This window comes from Nomia melanderi, chromosome 14, assembly GCF_051020985.1.
Source record: "Nomia melanderi isolate GNS246 chromosome 14, iyNomMela1, whole genome shotgun sequence".
Classification (NCBI taxonomy): domain Eukaryota; kingdom Metazoa; phylum Arthropoda; class Insecta; order Hymenoptera; family Halictidae; genus Nomia; species Nomia melanderi.
The window spans coordinates 13,230,880-13,254,491 of NC_135012.1; the positions used below are offsets into that span (position 1 = coordinate 13,230,880).

The 23,612-nt window shown below is 53.8% G+C and overlaps 1 protein-coding gene across 2 annotated transcripts in view; it reads right to left on the reverse strand.

Moving 5' to 3' along the window:
* Window positions 1-23,612, reverse strand: part of mwh (multiple wing hairs) — a 44,698-nt gene that overhangs the window by 3,221 nt on the left and 17,865 nt on the right. For both annotated transcript variants that reach the window (XM_031981374.2, XM_031981375.2), the window contains exons 2-5: window positions 13,116-13,188; window positions 9,445-9,674; window positions 1,248-1,539; window positions 13-231 (exon numbers count right to left, since the gene is read on the reverse strand). In XM_031981374.2, the coding sequence (XP_031837234.1) occupies window positions 13-231; window positions 1,248-1,539; window positions 9,445-9,674; window positions 13,116-13,188 (814 nt within the window). The remainder of the gene's footprint in view (window positions 1-12; window positions 232-1,247; window positions 1,540-9,444; window positions 9,675-13,115; window positions 13,189-23,612) is intronic.

Below are 23,612 nucleotides of genomic sequence, written 5' to 3' on the forward strand. Positions count from 1 at the left end.
AGCCGGACTCACCTGAATATATAACCTGGTCTGCGTCCGTGGTGCGGATTTCAGGAAAGCGTTCAAAAACGAAACCCCTGCGACTCTCAGCGCAATCGCTGCTCTGGGAGCCAGGAGCGCACCGGCGAGGAATCGGAATCTCCCGCCCTCGCCGTACTTGAGCCTCAAAGTGGAAACCGCTTCCGAGACGGCTGCGTGGCCACCTGGAGCCTGGCAGACCTTCGTCAGTAGCTGGAACACGATAATGAAAGGATTTTCATGGCGTTCTAGTTGCCGGTTAATGCCCGTCAACAGTTCCTTCAGCTGGCCGAAGATAACGATCTCCTTATTCTCATTATATACCCCTCCGAGACTGGCAGGTTTCTGTGATCACGTGCCGTGGAAGTAATTACCCCAGTTCGGTTAGTCAACGTCTGCCCGTAAGTGCGCTTCCTCGCCGGTCGGCGAATTAAAACGAATGAAAAGGGATCGCGGGGAGCACGAGCACGCCGCGCGGCGCGAAACAGTTTGCAAATGAAGCCGGCCGAATAACGTTCGGGATAGACGATAAAAACTGGTTCCGAGGACGGACACTCTCGAAATAACGGGGCCCGGAGGCGGCCCGGCGGACCGAGTTTGCTGGAAACGCGAGTTTACGAGTGGCCCGATGAGTCAGGAACGCCCGGGATCGTCCGCCGATCGAAACAACGGGGTCGACCCACTATCCGAGCCGCGCCGAGGCGCTTCGCTCCTCGAACCCTTTCAATTAACCGTTCTGTTTACAGTTCGAAAAGACGCGCGCGTCGTTATTAAGTCGAGTCGACGGTGGTCCCGGCCGAAACGAAAAGACGACCGGCCAGGGGGAGTCCGTTCAAACGCGGCGTACACGTGCAGCTCTTAATATTATTGCAAACGACGAGGAAGCGATAGATACGCGATAAAACCGTCGGCTAAGTTTACAGATATAATCGGTTTAGCAGCGTTAATATGAGATACGCGTTAAATCCAGTCCTCGATGGAAGACGAGTAGAGTCGGGTATATCTCCATCGATCTATTAACGGCGATGTAAACGATAAAACTGCGATAAGACGACAACGAGAGAGGGATAGGAGTGGGGGGAGATTTTCAGGATCCCTATAAGACATCCATAAGATCCCGTCGAGTTCGCTTGGGTGGAGCGTAATCCGCCGGGAGTATGATTCGCGAGCCGAGTTTCTTTTTTGATTAACAGTACCGCGGCACTCGGAACGGAAGTGACGATTGTTACCTGAAGAGCTAGAACCCGGGACCGGTTCAAGCTACTAGTCAGACAGACTGCCAGAGCAAGAAGACCGGGTTGGGCTTGCACCAGGAGCCTCGCCGCGTCGGTGCATCGTTCGGCGCAGGCAGCCAGACACTCGACGCAGCCCAGCTCGTCCAGAGCTGCTCTTCTGGTGCCAACGCGCGGACCCGTGTGACCGGAAGAGGGTGGAGAACTTTGAGCGAGTTGAACACCCCGGAGGGTCTCCAGCAGCAGGGTGATCCCGTCGGCGGGGGGCGAGGCGAATTCCTGAACGAAGCTGCAAATTAATATTAGTATTCACTTCAAAATGAATTTCCGTCCTTAATCCGGCAGGATTAAAGTGCTCCCGGTTGTATCATCTCGGGGGGAACATCTTGCAATTATCTTACAATATCCCGGGAAGATAAATTTTTATCGGCTGTTCTCGCTTCTCGTCTCGCGGTTTTTCTTTTCGCCATTACGAGACGCGAGGGGTGTTTAGTCGAACGGAGTCCGGGAACGGCCGGGGAAAGAGGCACAGGCGAGCCTGGATTTTTCGCAATCGATTCGAGTGTATGTACGCGGTTCGCAAAAGTATTTCCCTAATTGTGGAGAGGTGGACCGGAAGCATCTGTAACGGTACGAGCGCGGCCGTGACTGTGAGCGCTGCTCGGCGGGCACCGGACAGCGCAGCAGCCATTGAACCGCTGACAGAGGGAACGAAAAAACCGTAATTACATAATTATGGGACCCTGCGGTAAACAGAAAAAGCAATCCGGTTTTATGAGGTGCGCCGGTGAGCGAGTTCCTTTGAGGTTGTCAACGGAGCGATTATAAGTGTGACGCTACAAGAACCCGGTAACTATTAATGAAGTTAATGCCGGGATAGGGGGAGGAGCGTAAACTTCAATTAAATTACAAGGTTTCGCAGTCACTGAAAACATCGTTATTAAGGTGAAAACCGCGGGACACGAGAAAGATCGCGGCGCAGGAACGGCAACAATCCGATCGGTATCGTTCGCGCCGATAGGTTCCGATAGAAACTCCGCTCGATTTTCAATCGGTCTCGGATGTCCACCGACGATTCTTCTCTCCGCGTACATTCCTCCGGTTGCGATATCGCTTTACCAGATATCGCGTTCGTCGGTTGTCTTCGAGCCGGGAACACGATTGGACGCGATCGTTTTTCCCTTTACGGAGGTTCCGCGTCGCCTGTGCGCACCTGCGCGACGCGGTCTTCGCGTGGACGGGCGCGAGAACGAGGAAACAGATATTATTTACTGTCAAAGGAGTGACGGTGTCCATACGGTAGAAGTTTGTTTCAATGCTGCGGGTTTTCTTCTCGAACGCGAGCCCGACCCGTAATGGACGCTATCTCTGATCGTGTCACGTTAGTTTCCTTAATTATACAGCTGAAACACGTGTAGCGTGGTGCACCAGCCGGTCTGTCAGCATCGTATACGCCTAGCAGCAATCTCTCCCCGATCGGAGCCGTGAGAATCTTCCTGGCGAGCGGCCTTTTGTCACTTTCTAGAATCCTCCTTTGTGTCCCTTGCGCAATCCTCTTCCGCCAGGACTCGCTCGCGAATCCGTCGAACGTTTCCCCCGCGGAAAATCTTATTTGCACACCGGCTCGGCTCGTCGAAAGCTTATCTAATCCGGCTCGATAACGAGCGGTCCGCCTCCCCCCGAGAATCGCCTAATCTTCTGGTTGCGACTGAAATATATTTTTAGCCGCTGGTTATCCGGCGCGCGTGACACGCGCAGAGTCGCAAAAATATAGTGGTAAATAGGTACGTGGAGACGATAAACTGGCCAGCACCGGGCAGTCACGAGTTTTTTCGTCCGCGGCGACGAAGGGGACGTTTATCGCGGACGAAGGAACGTCTTCGGATTCCGCGCGTCCCTCGAAACCCGTGTAAGTAGCGCTCGGCATTTTTTTTCCACGTTCCTCCCGGACAAACAATCGTAAATCATACGCTGCTTGGGCCCCGGATCGAAGAAAGGAAAAGACGGGAAAAAGAAAATGACATTCAGAGGGACGTTCGTCCAGACAGCGACTCTATAAACACCGTGTATAAGCGCCGTGCACGCGAGTTGAATGCATGCAAATGAGTATTAAAACGTTTTCTATGTACCCGGCCTATGTACTCGTCGCCTATTTACCCGCGGGTAAACAGCCGCCAGAAGGAACGGAGAAAAATAAAGAACGAGAGAGAGAGGGAGAGTCCCTTCCAACAATAGACGCATTATGTTACCTGGCGTATTATGCATACCGTGCAAGGTATCGTGATGGCCGGTTGTTCGCGCGTGTGCGCACGTACGTGCGCGACATTCGCGCCGTGAACACCGTGGATCACCTTTGTTGACCGCGCCTGAAAAATTGCCGGATGGACCTTTCATTCTTCGGCCGCCCGAAGAAAACGAAAATTCGCGACGGGAGAGACGTCGCGCGAAACGACCACCCTTTGACGCCCGACTCACGAGGAAACTTATCGGACCCGGAAATTCCAAAATGATGAAACCGCGCGTAAGCGGAGTAAGTCGAGATCCTCGCGATTCGCTTCGATCGAGTTCGAGTAAAATGCTCGCGTTCCTGTTCGAATTTGACGGGCCTGCGGATGCGAGAGTCTAGTTCGCCCCGAGGATTTCACGAGGCTCGCGTGCGTTCTAAGGCCAATGAAAAATCGCGTGTCGGATTGCGAGAGGACAAAGAGGAATTTGTTCCAAGGCGAACGACTCAGCGCTATCGAAAACACGCTTTCCTGGAGACGTCATGCGATGCCTCGGTCCCGGGCTGCTATGGGTGCATTATATTACACCCTGCATTATGCAGACCACGGCGTACACGTAAGAATGCCTTCGGCGGACGGGGCATGAATATCAAGCGTTCGTTATTGCCCGGTGTGTGGGCACACCCTAAAATTCACGACGATGGACGACGCGCCGCGCAGAAGAAAACGAAAGGACGTAACGACGTCTCGGGCGTTTCTCTTTCACGCGATACTTTCGGCGTCCGCCGTAAATGGGTTGCATAATTTACAGCCGCGGACGCGTCTTTCGTCGCGCGGCTTTTATCATTCTTTCTAGACGGTGACCAGCGCGACGCCGGACCGATCGTCCGACGACAGGATATTCTGGTAGCGGCGTTGCATAAAGTTTCACCGACGCCGAACGCGTACAAGGAATGCGCCGGAATCGGTTCGAACGTTCGGCCGGGGTTTTTCTCTGGTTCCGAAGGAAACGGCGCGCAAGAACCGAGCCGCAACTTCGTTTCTAATTACCATGAGTCCACCGCGTGCGTTTGCGCGAGCGTAAATCGTTTACGGTGCCGCGTTCCAACAATATATTACGCTGGCTGCCAATAAAGGGAATTGCGCATCGACGTGACTCACTTTCTAATAAAGACGAATAAAAGTGAATTCGTAATTAAAACTCGGGCTGGCGGGAAAGGACGGAGCCCGGTTACGAGCAGATGAACCGAGGCGCTCGAGCGCGGCGAGATTATTTCCTACGAGCGTCTCTTCCGCGAGGCCGGGGACGACGAGCATCATCGGGAACCGCGAGAATATTCAGCCGATCGCGAAGCATCGCCCGGCACCGCGCTTGCCAGGAGGCAGAAACGGGATCTGATTATCGCGTGAAAAAAGAAACGAGACTTCCTTGGTTTCCATTAGGTAGGAAGCGGTTACGCGTTCGCTGTTACGCGAAGCGGAAGCATCGTGGGGTATCGCGGGTTCGGTGGCCGGTCGAGGCTTCTTCGGCCGGTGTTGATATTCCGTCGCGCGGAAAGAAGAAAAGAGGAAACAAGGCGCTCTCCCCTCCGCCTCTCGGTGTCTCTCGCTCTATCTCTTTCACTCTCTTTCTCTCTCTCTCTCTCTCTCTCTCTCTCTCTCTCTCTGGCTCTATCTTGATGCCTATAAAATAAGTACGTTAACTCGCGCACCGAACATACGTGTTTTTCCGTAACCGGCCCCGCGTAATTACCTGGTTCAAGGTTCATGTTAATTAAAGTACACTGCGCGCGGAATTCAGAGTTTCCACGCCGCGATGCTGGGCGCGAGACAGCCTCGCGATTCAATCAACCGGGAAAATGTATCAGATTATCGTTATCTATGTCCGATTTACACATGGAAGTCGTAGCCGTGGTTACGATGGTATACAACCGGCTCCAGATGCAGTATGGTTGCTTTCCTTGCTGTTGCTGTTATCGTTACCGATAGATTCGGTAGTAAAGTAGGAACGTGTTCAAGGTCGCATCCTCGAGTAATCCGAGTCGTTTGCTCCGACGACGGGTTTTGCTTTCAATTAGTTACCGACGAAATTCGTTCCGGGCATACAAAGATCCGCCGAACGTTCGTGAATGGAGATGGGCGTTCATTGAAAGAACGACGACCGGGGAAAAGGGCGTTTTAAAGAGAAGCGACGATCGACAAAAGACACCAGCGGCAAGGAATATCAATGAAACGCGACACGCCTGATTCGCATGACAAGGAACCAGAGAGAATGCCGAGGAGCGGCAGGAGCACGCGAGTCCTTTCGAGCGGTGCACGCGCGCGAATCGCGTGTTTCTTTCGTCACTTCGTCGAGCAGCATCGGGGAGCGTCGGCGCAATAGTCGGCGCTATCATCGGCGAATCACAAAGCTCTTTAATTAGAAAGATACTCGAGTGTCTAATTAAACGAGCCTTCGAGTTAATAGTCGATAATAACTCGCTGCGCTGCGCCAGTTCTTTTCGTTGCTTCTTGCTCGGCCGAGTCGGTGTGCGGTTTAATAACACGTCAGTTTTCATTGACGGTCTAACCGGAGGAGCACGCGAATGCGCGAACAGGCACTGACAAGTGATCCGCCGACGATGCCGGACGGACCGCTGCCAGACGAAGAAAGTTCCCTCGGTCGAGGGAAAGCGGCGTTAGCCGTTTCATCTCGGGATTTTATATCATAGGATCGACCACGCGAGTCGCACATTCCTGCTCCGGTTGAGCATCGCCGCTCGTGGCGTGTCGCGGCGGCTCACCTGCTCCTTTTTCCCCCGATTTTTCCACCGGATCGAATTCTCCTCCATCCGCTCCAGATATCAAACACGAACCGTTCGAGAGAGTCTTCGACGACGTAATTAACCTCGACAGGCAATTATTATGACCGGTACGAAAATAAATCGATTCCGTCGGTCGGCCGAGGGGAAGGCGAGTAGTAGGTACACGCGCGACCCGGCAAAAAACCCCGTCTAAACGTTCTAATAAGATCCCGACGAATGATACGACCAGCGATCGTGGAAATCGAGGATGCGCCGTGACCAAATCGATTTGCGGATCGAGCACACACCGTGCGCCGCGCCGTTCTGCCGGTCCCGGGTACAGTTATCCGTAATATCGGTATTCGTTTATCCGTGGCTGCTCGCTCGCGGGTTATCCGGTCGAGCGGCGTGTTATGACCGATGCTCTCCGTATGTGGGACAATCGCCATATGGTCTCGCAGCCGTCAGTACTGTAGAAAATCCGGTGACGGTGTGGAAAAGATGACGAGTCGGAAAGAGGCTAAACGCTCGACGTTTCCAACGATCGTCCTTAATCGTGTAACGGCGCGGCGTTCGGCGTCGATATCGCCTCTCTCTTTCTCTTTAAGCCGTTTATAATGCGCTCGTAGCTCGCTGGAATTACCGGAGGGCACGTTGTAACTTTAATTTTAGAACGGCCGCAAGCCTCCGCTCACAAATTACGCGCCGGTCGCGTGGTCGGACGCGAGGCCGAGCAGAAGGAGGCTGCGAGCCGATGCTATCCCCTCGCGTTTCTGCGACTACGCTCGCATCCTCTTCGCGAGGATATCGCGACCAGACGCGACTTCTCCATTCTCTTTCTTCCCTTTTCCTCTGAATCTTCTCGAAGCCGCCGCGCCGCGATTAGAATCGTTTTAACCTTAATGCGTTGACCACCGCGAGAATCTTCAGCGTTTTAATCTTACTTATTCTTTCGTAGCAAGGACACACGGTGTTCGAAGTAATTCATGATTTATTCGGCAGCTTTCAAGTGGCCAAATAGTTTTGTTCGCTACTTGGCGGAAGCTCTGGTCACATTGGTGACTATCGTGCCAATGAACGCGTGAACTGAGTCTAGCAACTTGGTTTCTTCCCTCATTGCTGGGAATCGATCGTATGTCCCGTTCATCGGAAATCTTTCGACGCAGCACGTGCGACAAAATTGCGACACGGCCGAACGAGCACGCTGATCGGGCTGGAATTAATCCGAGGGCATCGCTTCTTTTCTGGGTCCCTCGGCTTCGAGTCCACGGAATAAATTCGTTCTTCCTCGATCATCTTCGTCGAATAGAATCCGTTTTCGTACTTCACGGAAACGTTACTTGCGTGAAATCCACCAAGTTTGCGCCGTGCGTTCCCGCCGAGGGAACTCGAAGTGCGTACACCATGAAAATAAGTTTCATTTGAAATTCTCCTCGCGAACCATCTGTAGGCATCGGTGTAATCGTAGAATCTGTTTGGCATCATGGAAAAAACACGCACCGGAATAATCGAGGAAACGAAAGTCTCTGGCGTGTGGTTGCAATTAGAGGAGCGAAACGAATCAAATAGTTTCTTTTTTCGTGTTCCACGTCTGATTTCTGTCTGCGAACGAAACGATGGATCTAACGAGCTCACGAGTGCAAATGAAATTCGATCCGTCCGTCCGTTGATGGGAATTCTATCGCGGAGGAAAGAGTAATCCTGGTTTCTTGATGATAGTCGATTAGCCGGGTGAGTAACGATCGGAATTTTTCGTGTTAGGAACGAGCAGGAACGACGGCCGCTTCTGGCGATAGAAGACAAACGTCGCCGTCGCCGAGGAGGGACGTTCAGCAGAACGAATCCACGCGTTTAAGTCCCGATCCTTAATCATCCCGGCGCCTAACGGGGACGAGACTATTATTTTGCCCTTCGTTGGACGCGATACGTCGGACGGGGAACTCGACTCGGTCCGATCTCGTTGCCGAGCTTTTTTGCACGGCTCGAGTCACGAAGGGAACTAGTTTCTTTGTTACTTCTATCAGCGGCGTAGCGAGCGGCGTAGCGAGCGGCGTAGCGAGCGGCGCAACGAGCGGACTCGCGGCAAGAAGAACCGGGGGCTTTATTACAGGAAATGGAGAACGGTTTTTGTCAACGGTTAAGAGATACGAATTGAAATCGCGGATTGATGATCTTTCGCCCCTTATCACCGTTAAAGAGTTAATACAATCTTCGACTGGACGCGCCGACAGGTAAATTGAAATCACGGCTGTCCGGCCGGGACGTCGAAACGGCACCGGAAACGCCGATCGCGCGGACAGAAGTTGCTCGTCGCCGGCGAACCAGGGATTTCTGCGCGAGGTGAAAATGTTTTATTCAATGGGGGCAATTAATAAAGTTTACCGAGGCGGGAGACCGGATAAAATCTTCGCCGCGTTTGCAGCTCCCTCAGGTGTACGCCGCGTTCCTCCTTGATCTTAGTTAACTGTACAACGAAAAAGAAACACACGAGGGCCACGAGGATGACGACGACGGAGAAAAATCCGTCCCGGCGGCGTCTCCATTAACGATCGCGGAGATGACAGGGGGAGCCAGGGATCAATGTTTCCGGATTTAACGCGGCGGAGGCGAGCCGTAATGGCCGGCGACTAATCTGTGCTCGAATCGGGAAAGAATTTTTATGAGCCTACCGGGAGATTCAGCCGCGTCTTCGGTCCTCGTTCCCTCGTAAAAAAACACATGAAAAGTAACTGTAAATCCGAGCCGGCTTATCTTCCTGTTTGATTGGTATCGAGGACTTTCGAGGTGTACCAGTAGTTAGTTCCAGCCGGGGAGCGTAAATTCAACCGGGCCGATCGGTTATTCTAATTGTTCACGGACAATCAAGTGCACGAGCACTTCCGGGTGCCCCTCCGGCGAGCCACCTGCGCCTCGGTTTCCCTCGAAAGTGAACTTTCGTCCTTCGTTCCGTGCAGATATATACTCTTTTCCTAGTTTCGTTTTGCGCGAGGAGAAATTCCGCGAAGCGATCCTTTACGGCTGATAATTAACGGTACAGATAGCCGAAGCAGGAACGATTTCACATTTTCGCGCGAGCCGATTCGCCGATTCGCCGATTCGCCGATTCGCCGATTATGCAAAGCGGACTGGTTCGCTCGCGTTCCGTGCCGGGACTCCCGGCGTTTCTGGGATCCGAAGTTCACCAACCTTGGGAACGCCAGCCTCAGGTCCGTTCGCAGCTTGTTCAGAAGCTCGCTGACCGAGGTGAATTGTCTCAAGGTCATCTCGCCGCTTCCGGAAGCGTAACCGGAACTCGAGCTGGTCGTGGACGGCAGGGTACCGTGCGAGTCCTGAACGCTTCCTAATGGACGTCTTCCCCATCGTCTCAGTGCGATAGCGTAGTCCTCCGCGTTGTACGTAGGTGGTCTTAATCGCTCCTGTGAACAGAACAGAGACCACGCGGTTTAATGGCCGGCTATCGCGGCGAATCCATTAAAGCGGTAGTTCTTAACCTTTCTCCTAACCAAGGAGTGCACGATCACTTTTCAGAAAGTAACCGAGCCACGAAACCTCCGCGGAACGTTAACGTTACCGATACCATGCGTCCAACGATCGAAACAAGTCTGCACCTGTCCCTCGCTCGAAATTATAGGGAGGAAAATGATGAATTATGCCGTATCCTGTACTTACTCTACTTCATTCGAATGAAAGTTTAAGCGCCACTGCATTAAAGGCAGCACTTGACAGAAGCGAACTAGTTTGCTCGACGAGCGTTCCCTGAATTTCACAAAGTAACATAAACGGAATACATCAGAACGCGCGATAAGTTTCACCGGGACGCTTTCATATTCGTCGAGAATCTTCGGAACAGCGTTCGTTTATTTGGTATAAACGCGCCATTAGAAACGTCGCTGGACCGAATCGCGAAAAAAGGAACACCGTGGAGGAATGATTCGCGCCAACGCAAAAGAGAGATCGGCCAATCGGTCGTGTGATATCGCACGGATCCCAGTCGAACGAATCGCGAAATCGCGCGCATTACGGTCGCGTCCTAACCAAGATCGCCAAGTATCCAGGCTGAAGGGTGGGAGCTGGTACGAAGTTAATTTCACGGCGCTTCCAACCATAAATCGATAGAATTATAGTGGTTATCGGTCCGGTTCACGCAGCCCGGCTGCCGCGCAGCGTCGATTGATTCCACGCTGAAACATCCCGATCGATCGCGGGAATTAATTTATCGCCTCTTTGCCCAGTTCTGGCGATTTTATGGGAACGCGGGAGCTGGAACAGTTACGCTTCGGAATTTGCCGGGCGAGTAACCTCCCGGAGTCGCGGAGTCCTCTCGGCCGAGCGATCCCGAGGATGGACGAGGGAGGCGGGGATGACTCATCGTGTCTTCTCCCGGAGAACGAATTCAGGAATTTAACGATCCGTTTATCCCGAAGGTCGCGCGCGTGCAGCGGCTTTCTAAACGACCGATCAAGGATACCGCGGATATCTGTAACACACGGGAACGCCTGGCCCGATGACCGCGGTTTTGCGCCGCGCGGTTAATCGGTCAACGCTAGCAAGAAACGGAGTTTCTATTTCGCGGCCGCTTACCCTTGACGCGCGAAAAGCGAGCGGAACCGCGAAGCCACCCGGCTAATTTCTCCGTTGTTCGTTCTCGGATCGGAGCGGATCGAGGAGGAATCCGGTAGCGAGGATCTTTCGACAGCCGATCGACGGTCGGCGACGAACGGGTTCGTTGACAGTCGCTATCGATCACCTGCCCGTTCGTTACTCGTACCGACGAGACGCGGACGATGATGGCCCATCAGCGTCCGATCCGCGCCACGGGCTCGCTAACGGTCGCGGTCCTTTTTCTCCTTTCTTTCGAAAACCGATAATTAGAGTTCCTTTCCGGGATATGCGCGCGCGATATCGTGGACAGGGCCGTAAATTGTCTAATGGCGCCGGTGATAGAGCAGAGGTGTGCATACTTACTTAGATCAATCATGTTTCGTTTCCCGCGTTTTCCTGTTCTTTCAGGCTATCGCGAAACGGGATCCCGCGGCAGGAAATCGTTAGCAGAAGGGAGAGAAGGACGTAACCGTTGCAATTATCTAGGTGATTAGGCGGCCCGACGTCGACGAATATCGCAGCCCGTACCGGCCGAACGATGCCCACCGATATCCCGCCGAACGTGAGGATTCACGCGGAACGGAACAAACTCGCGGGCAACCTACATACATACGGGAACGTCACGCTTTCTTGCGCTTAGCGGGCCGTTTTGTCACTCCGCGTGTCGGTTATCAGCTGGCGACGAAGCGTGCGCGCGCGCGGCAAAAACGAATATTCGCGGGAAGATCTGGGACAGGATACCGTGCCACGCTCGATCTAATTTTCAAGCCGCCGCGTTTCCACTTTAATGAACATTCCAGCGAAGAATTTGGTAAGAGACGCGACTTTCTAGAGATAAGAATGTCGTTCGGTGTGTCTTTTGTCAGCGCGGATTTCGTTTCATTAACGGCGCCTCGTGTAAATCTCCCGACGTCACCGGCGAATCCGGTTGGCTTTCTTCGAACGGAAAGGCATCTGCACGAATCGAACAACTCGCGTTGTCATTGGGGACAACTATTCGAGAAGAAAGTAGAGAACAACTGAATATTTGAAAGAATCGAAAGAAACTGATAGCGAAGCATCGGTCCTCGCGCGGGCAGGAGAGGCTAAAGGAGATAAATTTCCGGAATTTTTCGTTGGCAAAGGTATCGGTCACGGGATCTCTCGAGAAGGTTCCGAGAAAGCGATCGCGTTCCCCGCACGATCAGCTCGTGCACGGGTTTCAGGGTTAATAGGATACGCCGTGGATGATTTCCCGGCGTTAATCATATCGCCGCTGACAAATCGCCTCCCTCGCAGCCCCGCGACGCGTACAAATGCTGGCGGCGCGATCGCCGGGCGCAGAATTCGATACATCCGACGGCGCGCGTTAATGCACGTCCGGATGTTAAATCCGTAGCCCGTTTGAAACGCGCGAAGCTAAAGAGCGACTCTTCCGACGATTCCTCCAGCCGAGCGTCGGTGACCGAGCGCGGGACAGCGCGCACACGGGACAAAACGGGGCTTATAAATTGAGTAGTCGAATGGTATGCGGCATGCATAATTAATCGGCGGAATTATGCGAGCGAGGTATTCACGAGTTAGTCCCCCGGATCGTTTCATTTGTACGCGAGCCGGCTTAAGTGAATTCTTAAGTGCAAGCCTCGAAGAATTCGGCCTTTCCTTTTTATTTCTGGTTCGGGCTTGAAAAGTCGAGGCGAGATTCGTTCGGTAAGTGGATCGGGGAGTATTCTTCCCGGAATTCACGCCGCGTTATACCTTCCGCCGGCAACGCGAACGATCGAGGCGAAAAATAGCGGACGAAGAACTGGATGCGCTGGCTAATGGTATGGCGACGATTTTCGCAGTGATTACGATAAATAGATTAGGATCGCCTGGATTATGATAGAGAACGCGGCAATTCTACACCGCTTAACTGCCTGTAATCTCCTTCCTTTAGCACATTTCTGGGCCGTTTATCGAACCTACTCGGGCAGTGGCTGCCGCGATTCTCACGATGCGCCCCGAAGAGAAAAACGAACAGCCGGACTCTCCTCGTACGCCTAGCTAGACACCTAGCTAGGCTCCTGCCTACCCGCGTACACTTCATATCGACGGAATACTGGAACATATGCTAATCGAAAACATCCTGCCTGCGCCTGAATAAACGCGACGCTTGTCTCGCTAGCATCCAAGTTAACACGATTCAGCTTTTTACTTGGCCGTTTCATAGGCTCGCCTATCGGCCTGCAACGATTCCTGTCGGTATCGGCGTACTTCCCTGAACGTATACGAACCTTTTCCGGTTGTAGTCCCCACGGCTTTACTACCAGCAACTCCTCCTCCGCGTTCGGCGCCATGTCCGACTCGCTGAAAGAGAAAAACAAACGACTTTAATTATGATTAATGACTCGGTGCCTCATGAATAATCTAATGGTGTCCAGGAGCAAGTGTCGGACGATGTTGTAAAGCCCCTGAACGATCCAACGGAGATTAGAAGCTGTCGGAGACCCGGTCCTGGATCGACCGGTAATCACCTTTGCGTGTTACCTCTCATTGTGTTCGATTCGGTACTTTTTCCGGCGACGATTTTCGTTTTTACGGAGAACCGTTTCAGTGCGGAATAGCCGGTAACGCTGGTCGTTTAATGCCTCGTCATTTAACGCTGCGAAAATGGCCGGTTTGGGCCCGACTCCGCGCAAAAAGTACCACCGGCGAAACGGAGCATTAAAATCGGTGTACGTACAAGTTTTTCGGCCGGATTCCGGCGATTAATCGCTCGACGCCTCGCCGATATTCAGAGGCGGTCGGCAAAAACGAAGCGCGCCGACCCCCGAGTGTTTTCGTCGTCGGGATCGTCGGGCAACGATGCAGTTAATTGGGAACGTTCGACGCGTCAGGTGCTCGTCCAGTTTGTGGAACGACTCCGGGGAATTTCCTCCTTGGAATTTTCGAACGGTACCTCGTGCTCGCTCGTTTCGTTCCGCCGCAACGGAGACGGCCACCGGCGCGGCGGCATCGCATCTCCACGTCTCGCGTCTCGTTCATACGATATTTCGATAGGATCGTGACAGTTCGAAATTCGGTTCCGCGAGGCTCGCGATAGCTGCCGATGGAGCGCGCGCACCAGCGGATAGGTTCACGCGAGGAATCCTTATCTAACGGCAGCGGCAATAGCGCCGCGCTTAAACAGCGCCAATTAACTCAACGAGTTTACAATAACAGTTTTATTAATTAATCACTTTCGCACCTCGGATCACGGATTCGCCGGCTGATTAGGCGTCGTCCAATCGTACAATGCGACGATGGAATATTCAAGCGGTTCTACCGGGACGGGGTTGCAAATGAACGTAAATCGCGATACGGACTATCCAGAAACGCTTCCCCGGGGACAAGTAATGGCCGCGGCGACTTTGTAATTAATAGTCGAGTTGCGGGGATCGTGGAATTCTTGGCCGGGAGCAGGAAACGCGGCTCGCATCCTGCGCGGGTTGCTTCTTCGAGCGTGGCTGCAGAAAAAACCGATCCTACTTTAACACTTTTCCTAGGACAACAAAACTTTGCATCACGGTCGGACGGGACGATAAATGTTGAGGATACCCTGAATCTCCTTCGGCGGGTAATCGAGTGCTTTATCGTCGGGCACCTCTTAATTACGAGCTGTTGGAGAACGCGAGTGGAATCATAATTTTCGAATAATTTCACTGGTTATTACTCGTGCTTCCGATTGACGCAGCCAGCGTCCTATCAATGTTATATTAATAAATTGCAGCATCCATGTCCGATCTATTAAACAGAGCGTCGTTCAACGCGGGTCTGCCGCTCGAGCGATAGACTGGAAAGATTGCCACGGTACGAGGTGCAACGCTGCGCGATGCGACGAGCAGCCGTGGCTCCGGGTGGACACAGGCCACGCCAACCGGATACGCTCGGTTTCGTGGGTAAGCCTGTGTAGTGATAATAGGAGTCACGAACGACCACGGTCACGACGCCGGCGTATGATCGTGTATCGACAGATCGAAAGGGGTTTGCTGCTACTCCTTCTTCCTCGATCTCCCAACGTTCCGCGCCGCGCCGGTCGGATCAGAAATATCCTGATAATGCGCGGCGCGGCGCTCGTCCCGTCTTGACCTTACGGGCCGCGTCGGACCGCGCCGATTCAGGTAATCCCCGCTCGTAAGCACGGGCTATCAGTGATGATGACTTTAAAGTATTATAATCCGTCGGATATAGGTTTCGAATGCCGGTGGACCTTTTCGCGGTTCGGAACGACGTGCCGGCGCTGCGACGCGGTCCCGAGATTATCGCGCGTTTTCTCGCCTTTTCGCAGGGGCCGGTCTTCATTAAAATGGCACGCTAACGGCCGGATCGCGTAGCCTGTGTTTCGCCAAACGGGTAAATAGGACAAATTTACGGTTATGCGCTTATGGATCGTCCGGAGATTCCTCTCGCGGGCCGCATACGCCGGGGACGAAGCGCAATTCAGCTGAAAGAGTTGTAACCGGGAGTACGGACGGGCGAGGTAAACGAAAGCCAATAACGCGAGGGAATATCCCTCGAACGTTAATTGCGGTTCGTCGCACTCGGATTAGAAGCTCTTAAATTGGCCTCGGTAGCGGACAGGCCTCGCGAGATCGCGAAACGCCCAGTGTTTTTCCGTCGGAATATTCGAGGAGAATTACTGCGGGCCATTCGACGTTTAACAGTAGCGCAATAAAGCACGAGCGGCCGGCGGGCTACGCGGAGAAACGCGCGCGTTCGAAACTTTCAGTTTAGCGAAACGATTTTTTCGCGCGTCGATCCGAGCACCGCTAGATCGCGATAAGGGAGTCGGAGCGGAATTTATCCGAAGTGGGAATGACTCGCATACCATGGGTGGATCAACGTCTGCCAATCAAACGCGTTTTGCTCGAGCTTTACCATCCAGTCGCGAACATGGGATTAACGCGAAAGACACGTGAAAGACGTAACACGACCATCGTGACGTTCGATCGGCGTTTAATAACAATTATCTCGCTTTCCGGTAACGCGATGGAACTGGTACTACGTTTCAAGGGGGTAACTTACTTTCAGAGTAATAACACAGAGTCTATTTCACGGTAATGGCTGCCGGTAACCTCTCCTCCGCGGAACAAGTTGGTAGCAGTCGAACGACAAACAAACGGATCCACGCGGAAGCGATGGAACGAGTTTTCCTTTGATCTCCAACTATTTGCTCCGATTCGTTACGTGTGCACCGTGATCCACCGGCGATCCTCCTACGAGCGAATCAAGGATCTCCGTCGACCATTAGAATCCCGGCGCTGATACGCAACGAATCGCACCGAATCCAATGTCCCGCTCATCAGCATTAATCTCGCGGGACGTCCGGTTCGTCGGAGGGGCGGGAGGACGAGAGCGCGGTCACGGTGATTCTTCGCGTGTCAAAGAGGGCCGCCTCGCGGAAACGTCGAGGCCGCGAGAGCCGCGTGGCTCGTCAGATCCGCGATCTCTCGAGCGCAGCACGAGCATAACGTAGTAGCGAAGGTAGCCGCGGAGTAGGTAGATACTTACTCGAGGAGGACAGCCGAGGCATTGACCCGCGCGCGAGCGGTTAGTCACGCGTGCACACGCACTTTTGCACGCCTCGCGCACCTATACGTACCGGCGTGCGCGCTCAGGTGTCCTTTCAGGAATCCTAGCTGGCCGCGAGCGATCCCGCGGCCCGCGAGACGCCGAGCAATCGGAAAAACGCGAGGCGAGATTCTATTCACTCGGGATGCCGGGTTCAGGGGCATCCGCGATTTCGGTTCTGGCTGCTAATCGGATTATAAACAACTCGCATTTTCCAACTTGCAAAACGGTGCGGCAATCTTCCAGCTCTCGACACGCACTCGGCAAAGCTCTGTTCGCAGAACCTTCCTGGAAATCGGGTCAAGCGGCGAAGCCCAGCTCCGCGATCACTGAATCATTCAGCCACGCGTGCGTCGCTGTTTTTCCGAGCGCGGACCGGTGGGAATCTCGTATCCTTGAGTCGCGCAGCTCGAGCGATTCGCATTCCTAGCCTTCGTAGGAACGATCGGGCCGGAACGAAATTTCGAAAATCCCAATCGCCTTCGAAAAGAATCGTCGCCGCTCGATGAATACCGGCGTTAGCGTCGCGGAACCGTGTCTATCGTGTTCCGTGCGCGCGAGAAGATGGTCGCGTGCACACGCACGGCTCGCGCAGACGAGGGAAAGAGCACCGGGGAGGAGATCGCGCGCGTTCCGCCCGTGAATAGGTAATGCGATGCGCGAACAGGCGCCATGACTCGTTGCGGCCGGTGTCCCGACCGCTTTGCCGCGGGTTCCGCACCGCGAAAAATCCGGCGATCGCCGATGCTGCGCCGTTGATCTTCGAGCAGGCCATTAGTGGGATATGCGAGAGCATGGAATTTCTGCCGTTCCGTGGGCTACATCGGCACGGCTCCTCTTTATGATAGTGCACGCCACGCACGGCATCGATTGCGCTCCCGTCCACTCGCCTCCGCCGGCTGTGATCCGAAATCCCCTCCCAATTATGCCATTACCTTCGAACCTTCTCCGTTTCATCGGCGATTACTTCTGAATTTTTTCTTCACCCCGCAGAATCCGAACACACTGGGCGTTCGTTAAACCCTTTTGTCAGCGCGGCCGCGCGGATCAACGATGAACGATGAACGGAGCGGTGTAGTGGCGACCAGGAGAAAAGATAATTGCACGAATCGGGACTGGCTGAAAGCGATCGCGTGTTTCGCGCTCGGACCACTTATCCGAACAGTTCCCGTCGGTCTCTTCTTCGTCGACCGGTCTCGATTGTCTTCGGATTGAACGCTCGAAATCCATTATCGCGATTGTTTCGCGCAACCTTTCTTCGGTGTTATCGGAGGATCGGTAGTGCAATCTTTCTAGCGATTTCTAGCAATTACATCGCGAAATCAAGTCCATTCGGCGGGTACCTGTTCTTCCGCGGGGCTATTACGGCGAAGGTCGCACGAACTAGGGGAAGTACAGTTTGAATCCGTGGCGCGGCGGGCACATTGTAAGCATCACGGCGCTCGTAATGCTTCCCGTCGGCTGTTTGCTCGAGGTGTATCGGTTATCTCGGCACCGCGCGGATAGATGAAGAGAGAACGCCGCTCGGACGGGAGCGCGAGCGGGAGCGGGAGCAGCGCGGACAGGCGCCACGACTCGCCGCGGTCGCCTCTCTGTCCGCGCTTTGAATCCCCATGAAAAATGGCGTCGATCGAGAGACCACGGATCGTCGATCTTGACGACCATTAGCGGACTACACGGCGGAGAGATTTTTCCGCCGTTCCGCCTCCTCTCCCGCCGCTGGCCGCGCGCGCGCGCACACACCGCATGGAATGCTAACCGACGCCCGGAAGTGCAGTTGATCTCCCATACCTGATCCTCTCCGACGACCGGGAAAGAAGTCAATTCGCATTCCCCCAGGCGAACGGAAAAACCCCCTCGGATGTTTGCCGACGCGCTGGTCCCGCGTCGTTTCGCGAAACCCTCTCGCTTCTTGCGTAACTTCTTCCGTAACGTTTTTTCTCTCCTTCTCTGTATTCTTCCACGCACGGACGCGTTTTCGTGAGAAGCGATTCGTCGCCAATTAACGGACCCATTGAATGCTAATGCGGCGTTAATAACCGTCGAGGATTTGACGAAAACTCTTTTGGGACTCGTCGGAAACGGTTGGCAAAATCGTCGACAGAAGGATCTATTCGACGCGTTCGGACGGTCGATCGGCGAAGGCACCCGCGGATGAGGTTTAACGGGATTACCGATCGCGTCGAGATCGAGCCCGAGATATCGGTCAGCTGAAGTCGTGATAATCGTGCGCGGATGCCGAAGCTTTCGAGCGGGAACGGTGGAAACTATGGAAAAGATTCCTCGGTAATTATCGGAGCGCCGGAGCGCGCCCCAAAGAAATCGGAATACGGTCCGAAGAATGGACATATAGGAACGTGAGATTTTTCCATAGGCGAATGGACGAATGGTTCGTTCCGCGAAACACGATAATTGCTGGAATTAAGTAAACTGTAAACAGAGCCGCGGACTGCGCGGGTTGCATTCTCTCTCCGCGGGATACCGAAACGGCACGGCGAAGTGTTCGCGTTGCGGCAAGAAAAGAACGGCTAGATCCTTCCCGGATGATAATTAGCCCGGCAACAACTCTCTTTGGCGTAAAAGGCTAATCTACGATTAACCCAGCCGTTTTTTCTTCTGGTCGCTGGCATATAATGCGCGCACGATGCGAGCAGCGGTAATTGTTGGCGTTTTTTGCGCACCGTTATCTTCGGATTCGGATCTTCTTCGATTCGCGTTCGCCGGGAGAATCGGCGATCTTGCGCCACCGCGATTTCCGCTTTCTACGAATGTTCGCGTCGAACGGGGACCGGGTAACCGCTTGGACGATCTCTGGAAACCGAACTCTCCCCTTAGATTTCTAGAAGCAGATGTCGGACTCGCCGCGCAGGAAGTTGAGACACTTTCCTCGCGCCGACCTTTCTATGAATATAATAGAGTCTCACGAGGCATCCTCTGCAACCGTTGCGTCCATCTTTTAATGAGTCCTTGATAGATCGCGGCGCTCGCGTGCAACGAGCACCGCAACAGCGCAGCGGAGTGCAACGGCGCGCATTTAGCTGCTATCATCGCGCGGGTATTCGATCGTTAATCCTCGAGCGCCGCGATCTGTCAAAGTTTGATCGGAGAGTCGGCGCAGCTGGAGGAAACTCTTCCAGCCGGTGCACGACAACCGCCTGGAGGTATTGAAATTTCACTCGGCGATGCATTGATGTCCTCCTCCTAGTTGCCCCGTGAGAAAAGAGGCAGCTCGATGCCTCCGATACTTTAATCGCGGCCTGGTTCACCTCGTGGCAGGTTTTCGCGAAGCCGTCACGCGTGACGGGCCGAAGCGAAAGAATCGCCGATGACCTCGATCTAGGATGATCACGCATTCGAGGTTGATCCACGGAGGTATATAACGACCGCTGGATATCCCGACTCGCATGTATTCATCACAGTGTTCCGCGAACTGCCGCGGTGGCTGGGACACCGGGGTAAAAATCTCGGGAAGAAATAGGAGGGAGGGTGGCCGGTTGCTCCATCGGAAGAAAAGAGGATACGCAGAGCGGCTACCGCGCGCTCCCGGGATAATAAATGTGAGATTGCATCTTCCCGGTGATCTTATTGGCTTCGACTCGCTCGAGCGAGCAACCGATCGAGATTATTTGAATATCGTCCCGCAAATGCTCGCTCGGCCAACTGGAAATGACAGTCGTAAACACGAGGTTGACGATTAGAAACAAGCGGGACAGGCCTCCGTGCGGCGTCTGTCCGGCGAAGCCGAGCCCGATCTCGGAAAAGTAGCGCATCCGCGATTCCGTGCCGCGAACGCGTTTCGCCGCTATTCCGTGCTCTTTCTCCGCTCGGGAAAAAGTTTCGCCGATACGATAGCGATTCCGCGTAAATACGACCGGATGCAATCGAAAGTGTGCAGCACCCGTCGTGCCCCCATAATTTACATCGAGCGGCGAGAGGAATCGGTGCACCGAAAGCAACGCGTCCAGGTGAAATTGAACGTCCGTAGGCTCTCTTCGAAATTAGCGCGAGCGATTTCCGAGTTTTTGCTCGGCGAGATATCGTTGCGGAGCCACGAATCGACTGCGTCCTCGTACGACGTCAGCCTAAAAACTTGTCTAGAATCTAGCCTCGCAGGGATCTCGATCGCTTTCCAAAATCTCTCCGACGTGGAAGCCTTGCTTCGGCGTTACAAGCTCGCGGTCGGGGGAATTTTCGAAGGAATTCCGGCACTCGGGGCGGAATTCCCCGGCCTGGCCCGGGAAGCCGACACTTTCCTCCGCCGGTGATTTTCATAGACGCGCGTGCGTAGACCCACCCGGCTGATTGTTAGTTGTTATCGCATTAAACATGACGGCGGGCTCTAGTCCGCGAGAGGCGCGCGGGGTGCGCGGGGGGCGCGAACGCGAAATGATACGTTTCCCGGCAGCGTGCAACGGAGACACGGGGAAGAATTACGGCACGACCGTGGTTAGACCGTGGACCGTCTAAACATAGAGCGGAGCGCTAACTGGATTTTTACCATGGTAATGCTGTCGAGTCGACGCACCGCGCCCGCGTAAACACCCCCCTCGCGCGCCGTGATAAATTATGCATTCCGAAACGGCGATCTTTCCCCACCTTTTGAATATTCCCGAGTTCATTAACCTCGGCCGTATATTATTTGAATATCGGCCCTCATTTATTTGTAGGCCGACGTGTGGTTAACGCGGTGCTATTGAAATTGAATACCGCGAACAACGCGAGCCCGTCGCCATTATGTTCCCGGCACTAAAATGAAAATGCCCAGGCTCGCCTGGGCGGTCGGCATGGCCGAGGAAACCGTTCCGCGGCTCTGCGGGGACGGTAGGACCATTTTAGGATCTCCGGGAGCGTCGATGATCGTCGTCGTCCACCCACCGGTCCCTAGAGATCGTTGCATCCGAGAACCGGCCGGCCGAGTAAATCTCGTTAGATCGGGAACGAGTTCGTTACCGATCGCTCTCTCGCGGGATAAGGATCGAAAAGTCCCTGCCGCGAGATTTGATTTACAATCGTGGTCCGGTCACGCCGGGAACTCGTGGCCCGGCTGAAAACCTTACTGGCCCGAAGCTCCTTAAATAGTCCGATCGCTGCCGGCATTCCAGCGCACCGGTCCGCGCTGAAAAGTCCGCCGAATAACGTTCGAATGAATTGTGTTCGCGGCGTGACCGGTTTTCTACCGCCAATTAAGTCGATTTCAAGGCGTTATCTCTGACGGGGCTTTACGTAATTCGCGTCCCGGATCGAAACTAGTTTGTCTATTGATTCGGGGTAATGAATACGAGATCGCGGTTTCACGACCGCCGGGGAAAGTGGACGCGAACCGATCGTTAGGTGGCATCGGTCGCACCGTGAAAATCATTTTCCATCGCGCGATCCACCGCGGCGGCGACACGAGTGTCTCCGCGACCGCGGCCGTTCTATCCACAGGAAATTGAAGTCATTAATGCTCGAGCGAGCAGACGAGGTATACGCCCCGATGGTCGCGTCGCGTCTTTCCACGGGCGCAAGCCTCGCACCGCGTACTTTCTAGCCGAGGGGCCGAAATGCTTTTTCACTGGCGATCGCTGGCGGAAGGCGTTACCATTTTTCCCCAGCAGGCCTTGGTCAGGTATCGTCGATCGAGAAGGATGGCCCGCTCCGAGGATTATCGTTATTAACCCGTTAAGATGCGTGAAACCACCGCTTTCTACCCCTTGTCGTGTGCGTGTCTCTCCGCGGGATCGTATTTCATGAGAGTTTCTAACGGAAGGCGGCCTCTCTGCTTCTGTTTTCCACAAAAAGAGACCGACCGCTGCACGGCTGGCAGCGCTATTTTTCCCCTTCGCAGCGGAACGACGCGAGCCGGGACGATCCGCGAGACAACCCGACGCGGCACTGAAAGGGAAGCGGTCGTGTTACTTTTGCGACCACGCAACGGTATGCGTCTCGCGTTTCGTCCTAGCTTCTCTCTCGTTCGTGGAACAGGCGCTGCAAAGACTTTTAGGAAAAACACGGCGACACCTGTAATTCTGTTACTTTGTGTTACTCGCGTTGCTCGTTATGGCAAATTGTCTGTTATTGCGACACGATCGACAATGGCGATATGGTAATACTCGCAACTTCTCCTCCACTTCTTCGAGTATCTTCTTGCGTTTCCTCCGCCGGCCTCTCCACTCTTTGATTTTTTTCATTAGCATAATCAACTTCGAGGCCGTCGTTACACGACGATCGCGTTACGATCTAACTATCGCCGCGGCATTAACGCCATTATCTTCCAGATTATCCAGCTCCGTTACGCGCCGGAACGCATAATACCGCTAATAATAGCTACTTTGCGTACGCGGCACCTGACGCAATTAAAGCAGCTCGCAGAGATTTTTCTAACCGCACGGGTCATCGTTCAATATTCGTTCGGTGTAGTCGCGTTATTCGGGAACGGGTTTTCAAAAACACGCAAAGGTCCGCGACGCGCGTTGACCCAGAATCGCGGCACGGAATACTTTTTCTGAAGACCCACCGGACGACGGAATTTGCAAGGAATTCCCATCGAGGTAAATTAAAAGGCCATCCATTTCACGGTTCTCGTGGAAAAAGTGTGGCGCCTTCGTGGCGCGGAACGTGGTGTACCGGTAGTCGTCGATCCTCGAGTTCCCCGGTACCATAATTCCGTCGTTATTTCGGTGAACGCGTCGAGCCCAAGATCATTTGAAGTCTTTGCGAACAGCGAACTTCCAAGCGCCTCGAAGTGCAATCGAGCAAACAAAAATGAAGCGAAGTTTCGCCACTGGGTGTGGAGGTCTGCATCCAAAAAGAAGGCGGAAAGATGACTATTTCCGAAGCTCTCAACAGAGATGAATGCACTAACTGCGTATACACGCCCATAGCACTCGCAGTAGCCAATTTACTGAACGCGTATGCACGCTCATAGCGCGCAGTGTGCCAGTTATTAGACGTGCAAACACGCCCATAGCATCCGAAGGGTTAATGCTCGACGGGGCGAAGTGCTCGAGACAATTAACACGTTCGGTGAGGGAGGAATTTCGCAATTACAACGGCGTTCGCAGAAATTTGTTCGTTTCTTTGGTTAGCCCTGCGGCGCACAGGTTGGTCCCAAGAATCAACAGTGAGCAGCAGAGTTCCTTTGACTCGTAGTAAAGTCATCTATTCGTCATATAAGACTACTACGCGTGGAACAACGATTT